This window comes from Odontesthes bonariensis, chromosome 3, assembly GCF_027942865.1.
Source record: "Odontesthes bonariensis isolate fOdoBon6 chromosome 3, fOdoBon6.hap1, whole genome shotgun sequence".
NCBI classification, from domain to species: domain Eukaryota; kingdom Metazoa; phylum Chordata; class Actinopteri; order Atheriniformes; family Atherinopsidae; genus Odontesthes; species Odontesthes bonariensis.
In genome coordinates this window covers 17,293,623-17,312,634 of record NC_134508.1, presented here as the reverse complement: position 1 = coordinate 17,312,634, position 19,012 = coordinate 17,293,623, and the positions used below count along the sequence as shown (strand labels likewise).

General features: G+C 40.6%; 3 protein-coding genes across 4 annotated transcripts; 2 read left to right on the top strand and 1 right to left on the bottom strand.

The window, feature by feature from the left end:
* Positions 1–24: 24 nt before the first annotated feature.
* Positions 25–5,817, bottom strand: phf13 (PHD finger protein 13). 2 transcript variants are annotated; one of them, XM_075460581.1, is made up of 5 exons: positions 5,415–5,817; positions 4,452–4,553; positions 2,883–3,062; positions 2,358–2,778; positions 25–2,270 (listed from the first exon to the last, which is right to left on the bottom strand). In XM_075460581.1, the coding sequence occupies exons 1-5, from the start codon at positions 5,457–5,459 to the stop codon at positions 2,038–2,040; spliced, it is 981 nt and encodes a 326-aa protein (XP_075316696.1). In that variant the 5' UTR covers positions 5,460–5,817; the 3' UTR covers positions 25–2,037. The 2 variants fall into 2 exon arrangements, with proteins under 2 accessions (XP_075316696.1, XP_075316697.1); XM_075460582.1 differs by lacking the exon at positions 5,415–5,817 and adding an exon at positions 3,661–3,723 and having other exon boundaries at positions 4,452–4,467.
* A 2,011-nt stretch (positions 5,818–7,828) lies between these two features.
* On the top strand, positions 7,829–12,044 carry LOC142377749 (uncharacterized). The gene is made up of 4 exons (XM_075462058.1): positions 7,829–8,081; positions 9,107–9,528; positions 10,147–10,193; positions 10,287–12,044. Exons 1-4 carry the CDS (start codon positions 7,904–7,906, stop codon positions 11,242–11,244), a joined length of 1,605 nt encoding a protein of 534 aa, XP_075318173.1. The 5' UTR covers positions 7,829–7,903; the 3' UTR covers positions 11,245–12,044.
* A 271-nt stretch (positions 12,045–12,315) lies between these two features.
* Positions 12,316–18,671, top strand: LOC142377748 (heme transporter hrg1-A-like). The gene is made up of 3 exons (XM_075462057.1): positions 12,316–12,735; positions 15,245–15,412; positions 17,407–18,671. Exons 1-3 carry the CDS (start codon positions 12,606–12,608, stop codon positions 17,541–17,543), a joined length of 435 nt encoding a protein of 144 aa, XP_075318172.1. The 5' UTR covers positions 12,316–12,605; the 3' UTR covers positions 17,544–18,671.
* The last annotated feature ends 341 nt before the right edge of the window (positions 18,672–19,012 follow it).

Genomic DNA, 19,012 nt, shown 5'->3' with positions numbered 1-19,012 from the left:
AAAGGAAAAATAATAAAAATCCGGTTAAAATGGTAACTCTTTATTTACAATAGTTTACAATCGTTTCACAGAAACAGTTTGCACCACAGTACAGACAACGCTTTCTCAGTAAGGGGACAGGACAACCCAGGATCAGAATAAACAAGCTGGATCACAATGGGCATTGTTAACATTAAGTAGATCAATACCTTTAAGACACAGACTAAAATGGAGAGTTTTGAAAAGCCTGAAGATGTTTTCAGATTCTCTCGGAGACAAACTTGGCCAGGGAATTGACAAATTGTTTGGTGAAACGTCTTAAAAACATTGCAACCTTTTGTGATTGCTGGTACAAACTAGTGAACCACCATTTGTAAATACCAGAAGACAAGAGCGCACAGATATGTTCAACCACTTTAAACTCTTGGAAAGTCTTGTGTTCTTCACAAACCAAACATCCGTTGTGTGCGTCAGTCGTGTCCCTGCTCGAGTCATTGATTCTGCATTTCTAAAAACCCCATCCTGGAATCACATCCGAGGTTCTGCGTCTAAAAATCTGTCGCTCCACAGTATGGCTTTTATATAATTAGAAACAATATGTCGACGAGGCCCAGCAGCAGATGGTACACGAATAACGGAGATTAAAATCTTTAATCCAAAAAAACAACAAAAAAAACCCAAAACTGGAGTACGTTTTAGGGAAAGAAAAATGTCCTCAGTGAAGCATTTTTCCTTAAACTTGCTTCATAAAGAAGTGAATACTGTAATGAAAATGAGGCGTCAAGGGACCGAGATCTGCTCTTCTTATCTGCCCCTTCGGAGAAAAAAACCCAAAACAAACCAACTTGTCCCGCTTTAATTCGCAGTCATCCGTTTCTCCGTCTTGCTACAGACCAAAAACCATGGAGCTCAGGAGAGACAACTCGTAGCAGCACATAAATCACCAGCACGCTCATTCAAACCGACACACTCACATGCATATTTTCTTCAGAGAATCTCCTCCAGTACTACTCCAGTAAGGACAGGTTTTTCTGTTAACACTCGAACGGGACGGCCTCGAATTTCCCTTACGGACATGTTTGTCTCTAAAAAAAAAAAAAACCATTGACCATGGGAAATGTTATAAAGCTTTGGAGAAAAAGATACTCACGAACACCAATACTGAAAACTCTTTTTCCGGTTCTTGTCAATCACTTATCTAGCTTTTTTAAAACTGTTATATGGTGAACAATGTATAAACACTTTGAGAAACATAGCTTGTGAAAACTGTCAACTAACATGTTGATTTAGAGCTTATGAAGTGGAGGGGAGGAGAGCAAGCGCTTAGTTCAAATGAACAGGCTTTTAGCCTCAATGATATTCTTCCGCGATATCTTAAATAAAAAAAAAATAATAAACAGCTGAAACAGATGCAGACTAGTCTTTTATCCTACAGCTTTGTTCTACTGGATTATACCTCAGCTTAATACTATAGCACCATCTGAAGCAATCAACACAAGGCTTTACTTGTTGTAAATGGTTAATTATGTAACATTAATAGAGGCATCCAAGAGAAATCAAATCCAGTTTAAGTAGAAAGACGTACGGGTCTCTGTGACCAAAGTCAAGTGGATTTAAAAATAAAAAAAGTGAGAGAAAGTGCAAACCATCTTTCTCGCAAATCCCAGCATGCTCCATGGTGGGTGGCAGTTGTGAGGGTATTCTCTCTATATGGCAGTTCAAATGTTTCCAGTGTTCACGAGACACTAGGTCTCAACAGTAGCACTTTGCTCCTATGCTAATGTCCTCCACAGACAGATGTCCATTCAGTGATTGCCTTACGCACAGAGTCTGTAGGAAGCAGAAACAAACCCTAGAAAATCTAAAACAGCACTCAAACTGTTTTCAAATGGGATAAGGGCTCGGGATAGGTCCACCAAAGTCTTCATAGAAAATATGGGTTCAAGACTGACCAGGAAGGACAGAGGCCGAAGGGTGTGGGACCTGAATTTGAGGAAGGGTCAGTCCAGCAGGTGGACGGTGAACGGGGACCAGACGGGGTGAGAGTTCAAAGTGGGGTCAGTCTAGCAGGTGTTTGCGTGAGCCAACACGAGATCGGTGGGAGCGACGGGCGTCAGCGGGTCCGTCTGTCTCTCTGCAGCTCTGGCACACATATGTCTCTGGAACGTGGCTCTTGCGGATCTTGGCGCATGACAGGTGGACCCAGGTGTTACACTTGTTGCACTCGATCATGGCTCGGCCCGCAAAAGGCTTCATGCAGAAACACGTCACCAGGTCCCATGAGTCATCGTCTGAAAAGATGGGATACACCGAGTGTTTGTTTTGTTGAACCAGAAGACATTTGACATTTCAGCATGTGTAGCACCACAGGGGCTTACCTGAGTCCACCATTATGTCCTCATCCTCTCCTGACCCATCCTCGTCTCTGAACACCACTTGTTTCCCCTGGCGGAACACGGTTCGATTTCCCGAAAAGCCCTCCACTTTCTGTACCTTCACCACCCCTTCCTCAAGGTCTTGTCCATCCCACTGTCGATGCTCCTCCTTGGGCTCCTCCTTGCAGGGGGAAGGGCTGGGCAGGCACTGGGGGTGCAGGGGAATGCTGAGATCATCTTCAGGCTCTTCTTTGATCATTCTGCCACCAAAGGAAAGTGACGACTCCAGCTCTGGCACTGCTGAGTCGGCCTGCTGTGCCCTGCTCTCCTCACCAGACTGATGCTCCCTCTCCTTTCTCCTTTTCTTCTTCTTCAGCTTGTCAGCTTTCCTGTGGTCATCTGGATGCAGGGTGGCAATTGTGTGCTGCAGAGAAAATGCGGCTTGTTTATCAAAAATGCAATAAAACTGTGTTCTGATTTACGTGCACAAACATACAAAGGTAATGATGTAACATCGGTTCAGCTTACATCTCTTCTGGTGTGACTGGACAGCGTGGGTCCTGGCTGTGGACGTTTCCTGCTTCTGTCCTGGGGGACCTTCGTAGGACGCTGGGAGCAGGAGGAAGGGGGTCCTGGGGTCCAGCCATCACTATCAGCTGTGCTGCCTGTACTGTTGGGGGGGCTGGAGCTGCTGCGCAGTGGAGAGTCCTTTGAAAATGAAATGTGGATGTGGGCATCAGTGACAGAAAAAAAAAAACCATCAGAAGATAAAACTGGTGAATAACAGATTAAAAAATGTGCATGACAAACATTTGTCTGTTCAACAATAAGATGACCATGTTAGGGAAAAACTTATGCAGCATGGTGAGTTTTTATTTTAAACTTCAAAAGAAAGGAAGTAAGTCAGCCTCTATTCTAAAAATCCCTGATGCAAATGGTGGAAAAATTAACAAACTTTATTGACAGTTAGCTCTGACAAAGGAATTGAGCTTAAAGAAAGGGGTGCCACACTTTTTTTTTGTTTCAAAGAATACTACACTAAAAGCAAATAAATGAGGGACATCCCTGCCACCCGAAGTGTCTGCGTGTAAAAACAGAAGATCCAATGATGTAAAAGCAGCATCTCTTCACGACAGCTACAGGAAGGGGTTTTAATGTTTTGAGAAGTGGAACTGAATGCTTCTTAAAACAAGTATTGTTTTTTTTTCTAAAAACAAATGTTTTCAACCACGTTAAATTTGCATAAATGTGTTGTAAGCAGGAACATGGATGTGAATGAATAAACAGTTTGATCGGGGCTACTTGCCATAGAACAGAGGATTCAGTTAAGCAGGTGACAAACAGCAGTGTACTGTAGGTTGAGATGGCTCTAAATGGCAGTCAGAAAAAAACAGCAAACTTGACAGGAGGTAGTGTAGCCATGCATTAAATCAGTAACAGCCCATGTTCTTAGTACAGAGCATCCAAAACTACAATACACTTGGATCCAGAGATAAAAGAACAAAAATCTGTTTAAGATCATCTCTCTGTGTGACCACCTCCCTCTCTGTACCCAAAGGATTCAATCAGCAAATAAGAGTTAAAGTCTCATGTCCACTTTTACTGAATCAACTCAATTGGAGAACAGAAAAGAGGTGATTTACCTGTTAGACAAAAAGACAACAGTTTCAATACCCGTTTCAACATCATCTACCACTATTGAAAACACAAGGTCAATCATTATCAACATGCACACATGTATCCTTAACTGCATCAATCTATGTGATAAAATCAATACAATCCAAATAATTTACTTCCCACGTTGGGCCAGTGATTAATACTGGATTTCTTTTTAATTTAATGTCTTCATCAATTTTTCCAGAAATCCACCAATCAGATCAAAGTTAAGATTTGTTATCAATATTTTTCTTTTTCCCTCTCATTTTTAATAAATACTAAGGGGTTATCTTGGCCTGTTTTTAATGTAATCCCTGGGTGAGTATGCATAAGACACCTAGCTGATTAAAACATATGAAAAGCACCAGATCAGCCCCACAACAGTGGCGCATACAGTATGTGAAAATGAGTGTACAAGCACAGATCGCCAGCTTTACTCACCTCTTGCGGGTATGGGATGTAACCGGCATAGGCCAAAACAAAAGTGCAAAACTTGTTGAAATCCTCCACGGTCCTCCTCCTCCTGTACGGCGGACTGAATCCCTGAAAACACATTCATATCGTTGGAACCTGCATCAAACCTGCACATCTCGACATGGCGATGACATTAATGAGAACTGACCGCCGCACACCCACACTCAGCAACCAGCCACACACGGCTGGCTCGGTGCCACGTAAGAAGATTCAACAAAAAAAATCATACAAAGCGTTGACAAACACAAACAAAAGTTAACTTGACTCAATGGACGTTGCTCTCTTTCTCTTGCGAGTGAACCCCGCTTACCAACCCTCACTGATTAAGCAAATTACAAACGACAGCTAGTGTTAGCTAAATCGGCTAGTGGTAACTGCATGTAAGTAACAAGCTAATGCTAACGGGCTATTGTCAGAATAGATGAACTGTTAGAGAAAACAACGAAGCCACACAATAAATCTAGACTTCCAAGCTGTCGCACTGGCTTACAGAAGCATATGTGTTAGCTGACTGTATACTGACGATAAAGGCAGCGGGTGTGAACATGATAGTTAGCCAGCATTCATGTTAGCATATTCTGCTACGATGATGGAATGTGTTCTTTTCGATGAAACGCAAGGCTAGCGAGCGTCAACACTTCACAAAGTACCATCTGAAGTAACATTCTTGACAAATTCTCAAATATAAAGTAAAGTTTTAGTGGTTCAAGTGGCAGTTCACTGTAAACATGTTTACGTGTTTACCAAGTGTAACTTGTGAAATGTATTTCTGTTAGCGAACACTGTCAACACTAGCGAGCTATGCTAGCGCTAAGTAACCAGCAGCTGCTACACCGTGCGGTGACAGACCACGATCAAGTTGACGTCTGCTAAAATTGCTAGCCATGGCAGCAAACTGGTCATTGTAAAACACTTACATAAAACACTCACCTCTGACTGAAAGGCATGAGATGTCGATGGGTTTATGTCACCCATCTTTACTGAGTGTCCGACCACCTGACGTGCTGTCGATACTCTAAGAGGCTACAAAAGCGGGCTACACGATGAGACCGTAAACACTGAGCTTGTTTAGCTTTCGCTCGCAAGATGCCAATCACGAACGTCAAAACTCAAAGCAACAGTGTTAACTCAGTTTACCATCACGAACACTGCTTGCACCAGCGACAGCCAACTAACTAGTCGACACAAACTTGTAAAACGTTACAGCTGAACGTGAGCAGTCGTTGCTATCCTATTTCCATCGAATTGTCCTGCACGTCTCCGTTTGATTCAGTTTACTAACTGGCGGATCACTTCAGCTGTATACTTCGATTGTCACTCGCTGCCTGCCCACTTCTTCTTCTTCTTCTTCTTCTCCAATTTTTCTCTTCATGCCAAGAACGTGAGGCATTACGCCCCCTTCTGGACTGTAGAATGAATGGCAGAGGTGTGACCAGAATGGCATGTGTGGGTGGGCAGTTAGCTCACCTGGGGGGCAGAAAACAATACCTGAAAAAAATCGGTGGAAAACCACTACAACAACTTCAAGCATAATAATAATAATAATAATAATAATAATAATAATAATAGTGATAATTCAATTCGGTAATGAAAACATGGTCACACTAGCATAAATCATGACAGTCAATTTTGTTAAAAGTGTGGAATTTTTTTATGATTTTTTTTGTAAAGAAATGTAGAACTTGTATGATGCATGCAGACGCACCATTACAACGCCATCAGGGTCACAAGAAATGTGTTCACCAAGTAACTGCCAAGTAACTGGAAAGCAGTTTTGACGATTGTTCTGCCCCTTAAAGCTGCAGTCTGCAACTCTTTTTCAAGCATAATGCCTGGAACTGTCCGGGGATTCACAACAAATCCTGCAGACTGCAGCTTTAACCCCTTCGCCATGTTGCAAATATGTCCTATTTTGGAGAGGTTTTTAGACCAGGACTTTAGGATGCAATAGCTTTTGTTTAACATGCTCCACATTCTCCATTGAAGGTTTAAATTCAAGTAGCCCCCCCGTAGCCATGCCCCTGATGAATGGGCTGAAATGTGCAAAGGCGCACTCACGCCTCTCTTAAGAACAGGGTTGGGGTTTATTTAAAAAAACATCTAAAATCTGATAAATAAATATATAATCTATACAATGATTATGAGTTAAGATAACAAATACAAGTTTAGAATATGGCAACCAAAATTAAAGCACAATAAATACTGACTTATTTTTCAACCGTGTTGATTCAAGAACAAAAGTCTTTATCTGTTTTTACGTCGTGACAATGGATGATAAAACTTATTAGTCAGTCTTGTCTTTCAATGGAAAACTCCTTTATGTGGCTTTTGATTCAAAACAGCTGCAAACGAAGACATTTATAAGAGATTAACAAGACACATCTTTTACTCAAAGTGTAAAACTTACTGAAGTTGTGAGTCAGTATTTCAATTGATGAGTTATTTTCAAAGTTGAACTCATTTTTCAAAGCTGGAGTTGTGATTGATTATGAACGATAACAAAAATCTGATTGAATTATAAGAAGATTACTCCAAAGTTAAAATTAATCATTGTTTGTTGACTGTCATGGTTTCATTAATCAAAACGGTAAGAATAAATAAATGAATAAAGATACTCTGCATCCATATTAGTGTTGATAATGTGAATTGATAGTAATACAATGATTTTAAGATTCACAGGGGCTATTTTCTGTCGGGACTGTTTGTGAAGTTAATGATTGGCACACAAATCATCTTCCATCTCTGCATCCAAATCACTTGAAGATAGGCAAGTGCAGGGACATTTCATCTCAATCAAGTAGTTCTTTGGTGCGCTGACATAAAGAAAAATAAATATCTGTCCAACTATCTCAGCCAGACGTAAACATTACATAGTGGGCTTCTTTACAGTTTGTCAAATCTCTCATACAGTGATGTTTATATCTTATTTAACAGTTCATTATCTTATAAGAAGATATTTCAACTACATTTCAAACTTTTATTTTCATTATCATCTCGTCTTAAAGCCTCGTCCTGTTGAGAGGGCTTAAAATGATAACTCTGTTTATTTATGACAAATTAGATTTATCACACATTGTCACTCCACTTATTGCTGTATCAATTTCTCTAGAATGTTTAAACAGTGATCTTGGCTTTTTTCACCCTTTAATGTTCTTCATTAATAATGTCAATACATGCATATTTTTTAAGCAAATTTAATTAAAAAAAGTCTTCGTAAGTCTTCTGAAGCTTGGTGGCCCTGTCATCCACATCATGGTAATGCTGGTTTATGTCCTGTAGAGGGTGGTAGTGAGACATTTGAATAACAACCACCGAAATCCAGAGAAGAAGAATCTCTTCTTTGGGAAGTCCGGTCACTTTTATTTTGGTTTAACTCGCGTCGTTTAGGCTAACGTCTCGTGGGCGTAAAACTACTCAAAATGTCGAGCGCTAGACTTCAACATTTTCGGGGCTTTTTAACTGAACACTTTACCACTTTGGCAGTGGAGGTATTTGGTGAAGTTGAAAGTTTGGTTGAGGCGTGCTACGAGGAAAACAAACGGCTGAGGAGCATCCTGCACATGGTGCTCAACCCCAAGATAAAGTTATCCAGGATAGGTTCGTCGATTTAAACCTTTGCAGTTTCTACTAACCTTAGTTAGTTGGTTATTTCAGGGGGATTTTCGAAATTTATGTCTTTGTAATCAATTTGAAAACGAGTTCTTTCAATCATGGAAGACTCCAGATAACTACTGGATAAGTACTATGTCATATTTAATTCAATGCAATGCAGGCTGGAAAAAGAAAGAGAAAAAAAAAAAGGCCCAGGACCAAATGGAGAAGATTTACCTGTAAACAAAATTACTAAAGAAAACATAGAAAATGATTGAAATGATAGCGACAACCCGACACACAATCACTAAATATACACACAATAGATCAAATAAGACAGATTACCATAAAAGTTTCTGGCAGAGTTGGATATTTGATCACTTTATTTTTTGTAGATTCAGTAGAACCACATTTAATTAGTTTCCTCTTACACTTATGACTTATTGTGCCAAATCTCTGGGAAGGCCTTTTGAAAGATTTGTTGGCTGCTTATTTTCATCCCACAAAAGAGCAGTCCTTAATTTCATCCTTTTTGTGTAATCTACCCATTCCAGTTCTACTGGTAGATTACAAAACACACCCACAGTATGAAAGCCAACACCGCGATCCTCAGATGTCTCAGCTTTTCTGAGCCTCAATGCCCCACTTTGACTCATCCAAGCATACGTGTGGTTGTGCTGACCAAACAGCCAAACCTTTTTCCAACCAAAAAAAAAAACCTTCCTCTGGACTCAGATAATTTGTTTGTCCATGTAGTCGATTTGAGTCAAGCTTGATTGTGTCAATTGCAAAGGATTACTTTCCTGGACCACAGCGCGTAAAACATATTTCACTGTACACAGTGGCACTATTCCAGCACCTTTTGAGTTCATGGCAGACACAGCTTTGGTGCTTCCATGTTCCTCTTACATAAAAGCAGCATGTTGTACTGGAAAACCTGTCTACCAAAACTGTTTTGACTCTTTATACCCAATGTAATGCAAGATTTGTATTGTTAGGTAATATTGGTGTTTTTCTTTTTCCAACCCTAGATATTACAGAATACACTGGAGCAACCACAGATATCAGAGAGCAGCCTGCCGAGCCAAACAACAGGTCGGACAGTGAAATGTCAGATCCTCTGACTATACAACCTAAAGAAGAGCCGATTGAATATGACATAAGTTGGGATTCGCAACAACAACAATGTCCAGGGGAAGTTGACAATATTATCTTACAAGACTGTGTGAAGACAGATCCAGAGGAGGAACAAACAAGCCTGCCCTCCATCGCTGACTCATATCTTATGAAAGACTACAACCAAGACTCCTCAGCCTCCGCATCAGATGTGGCTACCTCCATGGAATCAGAACAATATGAAGCTGACTCACCACTATTTGAGAGTACGGAGAGTACGGAGAGTACAAGCAGCACCGTGAACCTTAAAGGAAATGACGAAACTTCAATTACTAATGTAAGTGTGGAATATTGCCCTTAAATCCCATAAAAAGTTTATTGTATTTGATAGCATCAGTGCCCCCCCATTTTTAGATGAATGATTTTTTTAATTTTTTTTCCCACCAAATCTTCTTTCACCTAGATTCTGTCGTGTGGGCTATCAAAACCTTTAGCAAACAACAGATTCAGGGGATTTTACTAAACATCTAACATTTATCTAGTCCATTCTCAGTTCAAATAAGCTCAACTTTTACTTTGTGTCGTGACAAACATAAATAGAAGCATGTTCAGTTTGAGTAAAAACTTTTCAGCTTTGTTGAACATTACATTCTTGCACTAGTTCTCTGGTGTAAAGTCTTCATTGCTTTTGTAGTAACACTCAAAAGGATGAAAATATGTAATAACATCCCTCTAATTTGAATTGTTTTTGTCATTGTTTTATCTTTCGTTGAAACTATGCCAATCAAAGCTTTGTGTTGGTGTGATTTTTCACATTTCTTTGAGGAAACAGGTCCTTGAGGGCTGGTCCAAAATGTTTTGTTCACATTTCAGGCTTTGTTTATTCTTTCACTGCTGAAAATAAAAATAATAACATGCTTTTCTTTTCTTTGTCGGATATTTTGCTACAAAATAGAAGAGGCCAAATTTCTCCTGTCAGAAAACCATGCTACAGATGCCCAGGTAAGAATGTTACCTCTGAATGCCTTTTCTTTTTTTTTTGAAGTAGATGTAATAGTTTTATCATATGAAAAACATTTGAACCATTCCATGCAGGTCAACGTGCCCCCCAAACACTGCCCCATCTGACCACCAGTCCTTTTTATCAAGACTTCATGAAGCCTTTAAGGATTTTCCTGACCAGGAGAAGCCTCTGATTACCAAAATGGGCCTCACATCGGATGTGGAATGGGTGGAGTGTGCTGTTGGTCTAGTCCCTAAAGGTTGCCCTCTGTCCTACCAGTTCCCTGTCCCATCAAGTAAGGATTACAAGCCGTATGATGATGCTCCCCCTCAGCCGCTGCTCCCCTCTTGTCATCACGAATTGGAGCCGGTGTCTGCTCCTCCTACACTCAGTGCTGATGAGCAGGCACACATAAATGACATACATGTCACATGGGAAGAGGCACATCTTCTGGAGCACTCCACCCGTGGATGCAAGGAATCTGCAGAGAAGCTGCGGAAGATGCGCTTGACCAGCCGTTTCAGAGAGATCTGCAAGCTTAAACCAGGACGCAGCCATGCAGAACAGCTGCTATTCAAAATAAAAAAAGGCAGCCCCCAGGGTAAGATGACACAGGTGGATGAGGAAACGAAGCCCAAAGCTATTCGGGAATACTGCCGGCATTTGTGTGTCAACTGGTCCCCCTGTGGTTTGGTTGTCCATCCGAATGCTCCGTGGCTGGCAGCGACGCCTGATGGGCTGGTGTACGATCCCAAAGAGAAGAGCAGCTTTGGGCTGCTGCATATCAAATGTGTCACTTTCCAGAGCTTTATCGAATGTAGTTTTCTGATCTGTAGGGATGGAGTCTTAAACCTGAAGAGGACCCACCCGTACCACTGGCACATCCAAGGAGAGATGATGGTGACAGGCACGTCGTGGTGTGATCTGTTGGTGCACTCCAGAGAAAACACACTGGTGCAACGCATCTACCGCGATGAAGTCATTATCAAAGTCATGAAGAGGAAGTTAGAGGAGTTCTTCTTCTATTGCTACTTGCCCAGTCTGGTTTAACTCAGGTGACAGCTGTAATGTTATGACATCACAATGCTGTCGCACAGTTTTTTTTTTTACTACACTTTAAAGACGTACCGTTAACAGCCACTATTAGTAGAGCCACAATCGCACGGTGTGAGTATGTTTCCAGTTCATCACACTAAGAGGTAAAATGATTTCCTAGATTGAGAAAGAAATACTAACTGCACGACAGACACATTACATTTGCTCTAACTTCCTCTGAGAAAAAACTGATTTTGTTTTGAGTTTTCTGAAGCTTTTTGGTAACTTTTGGGCTCTTAAGAGAGAGAGGAGAATAAGTGGAGCATTGGTTTACTCTGCTATATTGCGTCACTACAGCAGCACTGTTCAACATGTGTAGGAGCTGTAGTGAAAAACCCAACATGCATGGTTCTGTTGGGATTTTGTGAGGTCTTCCCTTGTTTACATATGAGTTTTTAGAAGTTGAAAATGATTTTTTTTACATCTGTTTTGTCGTTTACCTTCTCACATCTCCAATGTATAATGAAACTTTTTTTTTTTTAAAGATATTGTCATCTTGTCTGTTTATTTTACTAAATAACCTACCGCTCACTACTCTGCTCACTTGCATTGTGATGACAGCGGCGTCGCGGGTTAGAATCCGAACATGATTGTGTGAAAAAAGGTCTGAATGTTGAAAGATTGAAGATACTTCCAAATGAAACCCCACACCAGTTGGTTGAACTGCTCCAACCTGTCGAACTGAAACCCCAGGAGTTGTATCATGGTGGCAACATCGGTCTTTTCGTTTTTTTCTCTTGAAAATAAACTCTGAAACATCAGTGTCCTTCTTGGTGGTGTTTGTTTTTCTCTCATGTTAACAGCTTCAGCTGTTTAGGTATTTCAGCTGTGTCATTTACATATTTTCACTCACCACAGTCCCTTTATAATGCTCTGTACTATTCATCCCCATAAAATGCGAGGATTAGAGGGAAACAGTTGGTATTTTGCCGCCCTGTGGGAGGCGCTGTGTCCGCCTAACTAAAGCGTTAGCTGCCACATTGAGCAGATTTCCTTGGTTAAGACCAAGTGACGTCAGCTATTTATTTTGCAGCTGGCTGGAGAGGCGAAAAAAAAACAAAAAACACTACTTCTCACTAGAAATGCGTTGTCATGTTTCAGATCTGATCTCTCTGTGTGTGTGTGTGAGCGCTCTCATTAGTCAGCAGGACACTTTCGCTCAGTCACGCTTTGGCCTCTGTGTGAGAGTGTGCGCTCAGAGTGACCGGATGCAGTTGTTTTGAAATAATCAGCTCTCTGCTCTCAGAAACACTCGGCTCTCCTCCAGCCCGGCCCGTGTCTTCTCTCAGCTCTGCGCCGTCTGTGTTTTTGTCACTATGGCGATCAATAAAACGTACGTTAGTGTCGCCTACGCTTCGTTTGGTATGCTCATGGGCTTCTCTGCTTTCCTGGTGTGGAACGTCGTGTACAAACAGCCGTGGACCGGAGCCATGGGAGGTCTCTCAGGTAAACGCTGCCTGCCTGCCAGTCTGTCTGTCTGCAAGAATACGCAGTGAGATGTAGAAACATTGGTGTCTTTTTATTTAAAAGAAAAAAAAAAAAAAACACTCCAGCTAAACGCCAGCTTTCCTCTTGTTACCAAACAGCCTGACAACATTTACAAAGAAGTCACAGTTCAAACTTCGTGAAGGACACGCAGGTCAGCTGATTAATCAAATCCTTCGCGCTGGTCTTTAAGAAATATACTCGATTTATTGTAATTGAGCAACATGTTCCAGCTTGTCATCTGTACAAACGACCACCTTAAGACTTAAAAAAAACAAAAAAAACAAATGCCCCTTTAGGTAATAAAAGCATGTTGGAGCTAATTACAGCAGAGTGTTACAAGGTGTTAATGAACAAGAAGTTTGGCTTAAACGTTTCTCATTAGGAACTGCCCCTAATGAGAAGTTGCATGATGTCCTTTGTTTCACATTAAAGCCATTTTAAATGTTGTTTTCCTCTCCTCTACACGCAGGTGTGTTTGTTGTGATCATTTTTCACTGCTTGGATACAGACCATGGTTTGTAAGGCAGAAAAAAAACACACAAAGTAATGGGAAATATGGCAAATTAAGGTTGCACACTAGCAGTGAACTTATTATGTACATATTTAATCTCACATTTTGAAGTCAAAAGGGGGCATTTCTTTAGGTTATAGTTTACAATATTGGACTTCTGCTGAGTCTTCTAAAACAATAGATTGTTAGGGTTAATGTTTTCCATATTCAAAGGTTTTGTTAATGGTTGCATCTCCCGGAATTTGACCTTTGAGGCACTTTTGAGGTTTTCGAGTTCATATCTTGCAACCTCTGCTCTCCTCTGTTTCGCAGGGTGTGAGGTAATTATCAAATTGTTCACCAATCTGAGCGCTACTCCTGCTAAACTAGCACTGACACAGCAATCCTCTCGAATTCCTAAAGCTGCCTTTTTCCCTCGTCTAAACGACAGAAGCCAAAAGTGACTCAATTGCACGAAGATATGTGAATTAAACCCATCCCTCACTGCAGTGTTCGGAAGGTAGAAACCCAATACCTGATCGTCACAGAAACACTTTGCTGCGGATCACTTCCTTCTGTTGTCATTGACATGGAGACAGAAGTGTGATTTACTGACTCAGCATTTGAAAACGTGCTGCGTCAGTCCGCCACTAAATTGCACATTCACCGTCACACCCAACTCAGTCCAACTTCTTTTGAATATGGTCCGGTGTAAGCGAGGCCTATTGTCACAATTAACCTAGAATATTTGTATTTTAATGTTATTTTCTAAATTTCCTGGCTACCATTGATTTCAGTAGTACATAACAAACTTGAAACTTACTTGTGACCAGTAGAATTTTTGTTTAGTTTTGTCTGAATGCGCTCAAAAAATCAGGGAGACACCCAGCTGCTTTTTTAATTTAAAACTGTAATACGTATGCACCTCTCCTGCATTCTGGACCAGTATCAGATTTATAAAACGAACCAACACACAGCACGTGTGGCTATTTGCATAGCCAGGATTTGCATTAGTTTAACACACATTTGGACATCAGTGGCCTCGTGTTGTTGCATATCTTGCAGGAAAAATAAGACCCCACATTTTTCCATCCAGTGTGAAACCTGCAGATTTTCAATTCGGCGAAAAAGGGAGCTCAGTTATCCTCTTTTGAGTCAGAATTTTCATGTGCACTGAGTTAATGCAATGAAATATTTATGAGGAGAAGGAAAAGAAACATTGATTCATTCCAGTGGTGCTTTTCATTATGCTAACTTTTGCCACCTTGTGCTTGCCATCTGCCTATGGCCTGGAAACTCTTCCCCCTCCACCATCCTCCTGAATTCTGCAATACCTTAAATGCACCTTGATGAGTGAGTATAAAGGAGGCTTCAGGAGCTAAGTCCTGGCTGTAGCCTGGGCAGAGGTCTTCCTTCAAATGACCTAACATGTAAAACTTGTGCTTTCACATTGAAAGGTACATTAAACCGACACAGAGCCACCAAAGATTTCTCATTCAGCTGTTTCGCTGCCTCTTCCTCCATGTCTTACATCCTTGCAGGGAGGAGTTGAGATTTGAGGAAATGATATGAGTGAGGAAAGCTGTGAGTCAAGTAAGCTAAATGAAAAGCACCCCTGCTTTAGTCTCCATCATTGTTTCCCCGTCATCCTACTTTGCTTATTGTTTGATTTGAATGTACTTTTTTAGTTTGCTGTTGTTAAGGCTTACAGCAACTTTCAATCCCCATTGTAGCAATGAGGATCAAAATAGTGGGGGGTATTCAATGAAACAATAAAGGTTTTTTAATTATTATAATTTTTTACATGGGAGGTATCGTATAATGTAGAAACAAAAGCAGCTGGCTGTGGTTAAAAATGCTGTAATTAGCTGGTCAAAGCTTGTAAAACGACAAGCCTTTGGCTCCTTTGAGCAGATTAATGAAGCAGCTGGTCTCTGAAACCTCACTTTGCTCTATTTGCTTTTCCTCCTCTCTCAGGTGTGCTGGCTCTTTGGACCCTGATCACTCACATCATGTACCTGCAGGACTACTGGCGGACGTGGCTGAAGGGCCTCAAGTTCTTCCTCTCCATCGGGGTTTTCTTCTCTCTGCTGGCAGTCGTAGCCTTCATCACTTTCCTGTCCGTTGCCATCCACAGAAAGGAGTGTAAGTTGCTCCACATCACACTCCATTTCCACAAAACTTGTTGTGAGGACTAGCCGCCACCAAACAGGCTCTTTTATCTGTAGCTTTTCATCACCTCAGATTCTTTGATACAGTGCCACTACTTCACAGCAGTGGCTTTGTATTCAACTTAAGATACAGGATATAATAGAAAAAGATATTTTGTAGGATTTTACACCTTTCTCTTCTTATGTTTTAGGTGTTCAAACTAAAATTAAGCTGACAGTTTTTATAGTCAGTTATAGTTATTCTGATCAGTGGCATTTCCTGCTTTGCGCAAACATGTAGGCAAGTCCAACTAACATATTGTAGACCTCTTTTTTTTTTTTTTTTTAAATTATGACTTTTTTTCAAAAATGTAATAACTTCTGTTAAGGCCCCAGGACCTTCTGTTATCCTAAACCTCTTGCCCAACTGCAACATTGTTCTGGTTGTGATTATTTGAAATTTTGCCCTCAAAGCTAAATGGAATCATTTCTGCAGTTTCTTCCAGGCCTCGCCAGTTTCTCAGTTTTCCCTTTAATTGGGTTAAAATTTGTACTGAACACGCACAAAAATCCAAATGATAATTAATGATGAGAAAAAACTGCTGGAACTTTTTTTAGTAGGCGAGTTATCGTGAGATATTCTTTTGTTTTTATAATGATTAATAACCCCACAAGTTTTGGTCCTGCAATAAGAATAACTGTCTGCCACAGATGTGCTAAGTTTACTTTCCGAGCAATGAAAAACACACTTTAGGGTATTGCAACTGAATATGTTCTCAATAAGGATTCTTTTCCATCTGAACAGTGTTATGTATCATAGCAAAACAAAGTGCTTTTTTTGTTTCTTACTGCCACTAGTTGATGATTTGGGTAACAGCCCCAGCAAAGCTTTAAACTGTAAAGTAGCACACAGCAGCTGTAGTATGTTGATAGATATTTTATCCAGTGGTGTGCATCAAACTGGCACGATCTAGTATGCAACCAACAGCAAAAGCATGAAGCCATTAGAAGCTGTAACGTGAAGTTTCTTGTATGAGAAACCGGTATCAACAGTGATGTCTGTGTATGAGATAAAGCCCCTTCAATGAATGCGTGAAAACGCATTCATATCTCCTTAAAAAAAAAAAAAAAAAGTTTTTTTTTTTTTTTTTTTTTTTACTTTAGTAGGGACAAGTGTATCTGCAAAGAAAAACAAGACTTTACTTTGGGGATTAAAAAAAAAATCCTTATTGGAATAATATAGGGTAAAGATACCTTTAAAAAGTCACTTTTCCCCCCAATTATAAAGCTATATTTAGCAGATGTATGGCAGTTTTTTTTCCCCCTTTTCTTCCAGACCAAATCCTTTTTGGCTGTGATAAAACTATATACGTAGTTTCAAGTATCTACGTTTTGTTCCAAGAAAATCGAAACTAGTGGAGATACGAACTTGTGAAGATTACAGATTGTTTTTCAACTCAGCGGTTGACTTGTAAATTAACGTCAGGGTTTCATGGACGTCACAATGAGCGCGAGCAATTAAGGAGACTCAGAAAGGGGTTTAAAAAGCGATTCAACTTAGATTTGAGGGTCAAAATTTGAAACATTACTGATGAAGTATTAGAAGTACAGTTCAATGTGACCTCTTTTTTTTTTCTCTTTGAGGAAAAGAGAGAGTTAGTGTGGAATGACCTGTTTAATAATCTGACGGTTGCTCTCATTGCACTCATTGCATAGACAGGAGTGAGTCTCTCGCCAAATATGTTTCCGTGCAGACATTTTTCACTGATAAGTTCATTTTAGAACAAGAATAACACTTTGAAGTCCTGATATATACATGAATGTTGGCTTCCTCACCTAATCCCACCTGTTCTGTTGTGATTTTGGGGCAGGAACTGTCAGCAGCCAGGCTTTGTTAAAGTAGCACAGCAGTGTATGCACAACTATGAAGAGTGTCCTGCTGTGCTGTTAATAGCTCTGAGTGCTTTTGTGCGTCTCTTCCTGCTGCAGCACTGACCGACCCTCGGAGCCTCTACCTCTCCTGCGTTTGGAGCTTCATGAGCCTGAAGTGGTCCTTCTTGCTCGCCCTGTCAGCTCACCGCTACCGGAAAGAGTTTGCTGACATCAGTATCCTCAGCGACTTCTGAGCGCGCCTCCCACAGTTATTACTCAGAGACTCTGAAGTGCGCTCGCTGTGCTGGCTTCTGTGTTAAAGTGTAATAGGCAGAACCACAGATGAGCGAACAAAGCTTTGTTTAGAGGATGTGCGTCCTTGCCCTGGTTTCACCTGTGCCTCCCCTTGACCCTCCTGTTATTTAATTTCTTTAGTACGAGCAGAATTTGCTGTCAGTTCAGCCCTGTTTGAAATGATCCTTTGTGGAATTTATTTTCTTCCATTTTGACTTCTCCTTCATCCCAAACACTCATCTGCACAGGTTCCTTGTGACGAAATAAATCTTTTAACCTCCCGTCAGTGGTGGTTATATCAGCACACTTCTGTGGTAATAATCAGTTGCAGTTTCATGCTGCAGCTAGTAGAGGGCACCACTCTTCTAACTATAAGTGCACTGTTCTAATGTGCGGATGAAATCTCTCCTGTGTGACACAAGTATGTGATTTTTATCATCAAAAGTTGCAGTGATCAGATGAGGAAACCTACATATCACGAGGCATCAGTCCCTAATTGATACAATGCTTTAAAGTGGATTCACATCCCAACAGCTGCTTTAACAGTGTGTCAAGGACTTACACAGAGCAGGCCAACCAAAACCGTGAGACGTCAACATGAAGGCTTTTTTTGTGCAATTGTAGAAAAGCATCACATGTCCCAGTTCACTATATATCTGAACTACAAGCGGGCATTTTTTAAATGAAAAGAATGATTTTTGTAGTACTTTTTTATCTATGTGACAAATGAAAATGAGTTGGGCCTTTTAAGTCAGCAGTGATACCACTAATATGCATGCAAGTGTTCATGTTGTCTTGTGTTATATTGTCCTCAGCAAACCCACTCATGGACAATTATTTTTTTTCATTTAATGAAATAATTTTTCTGTCTCTCTTTGAAGCTTCTGTCTCCATAATCGACCTCTGTACACTACTGTGTTGGTAATGAAGTACTATGACATCGTGTGTCCACATGTATCACTTGGCTGAATATTGCTAGGTGTGTTTGTACAGGAGCGTGTTTGAGGGCGATGTGAATAAAATGCATTTTTGACATCTACAGGGCATTGTGTTTTCGCAACAAAATAAAACATGTAACTGAGCGAAAACTCTTCCTCTTTTTTGAAGACATTCTGGGCATTTTTTATCAGTTTCTGTTCCTCTGAAAAATTCGATTGTGCTATTTAAAAAATTTTTTTTTTTATAAAAAATGCCTTGTAACAGCAAAATAGATTATTTTCTTCATGAGACATATGGGAAAGTGTCACGGGAGCAGATTGACGGTGCTACTTATTCTTCCCTCTGCAAGGCCTGTGTCAGGGGGTCATTGTTGTTGGCATTAAAAGGGGATTTGCATTATGGGAGAGGTAAACCACGTTTTCCACCAAACCAAACCACATATATTAAGAAAAAACACCCTACAGCACTGCATTTGCAACAGTAAATGCTA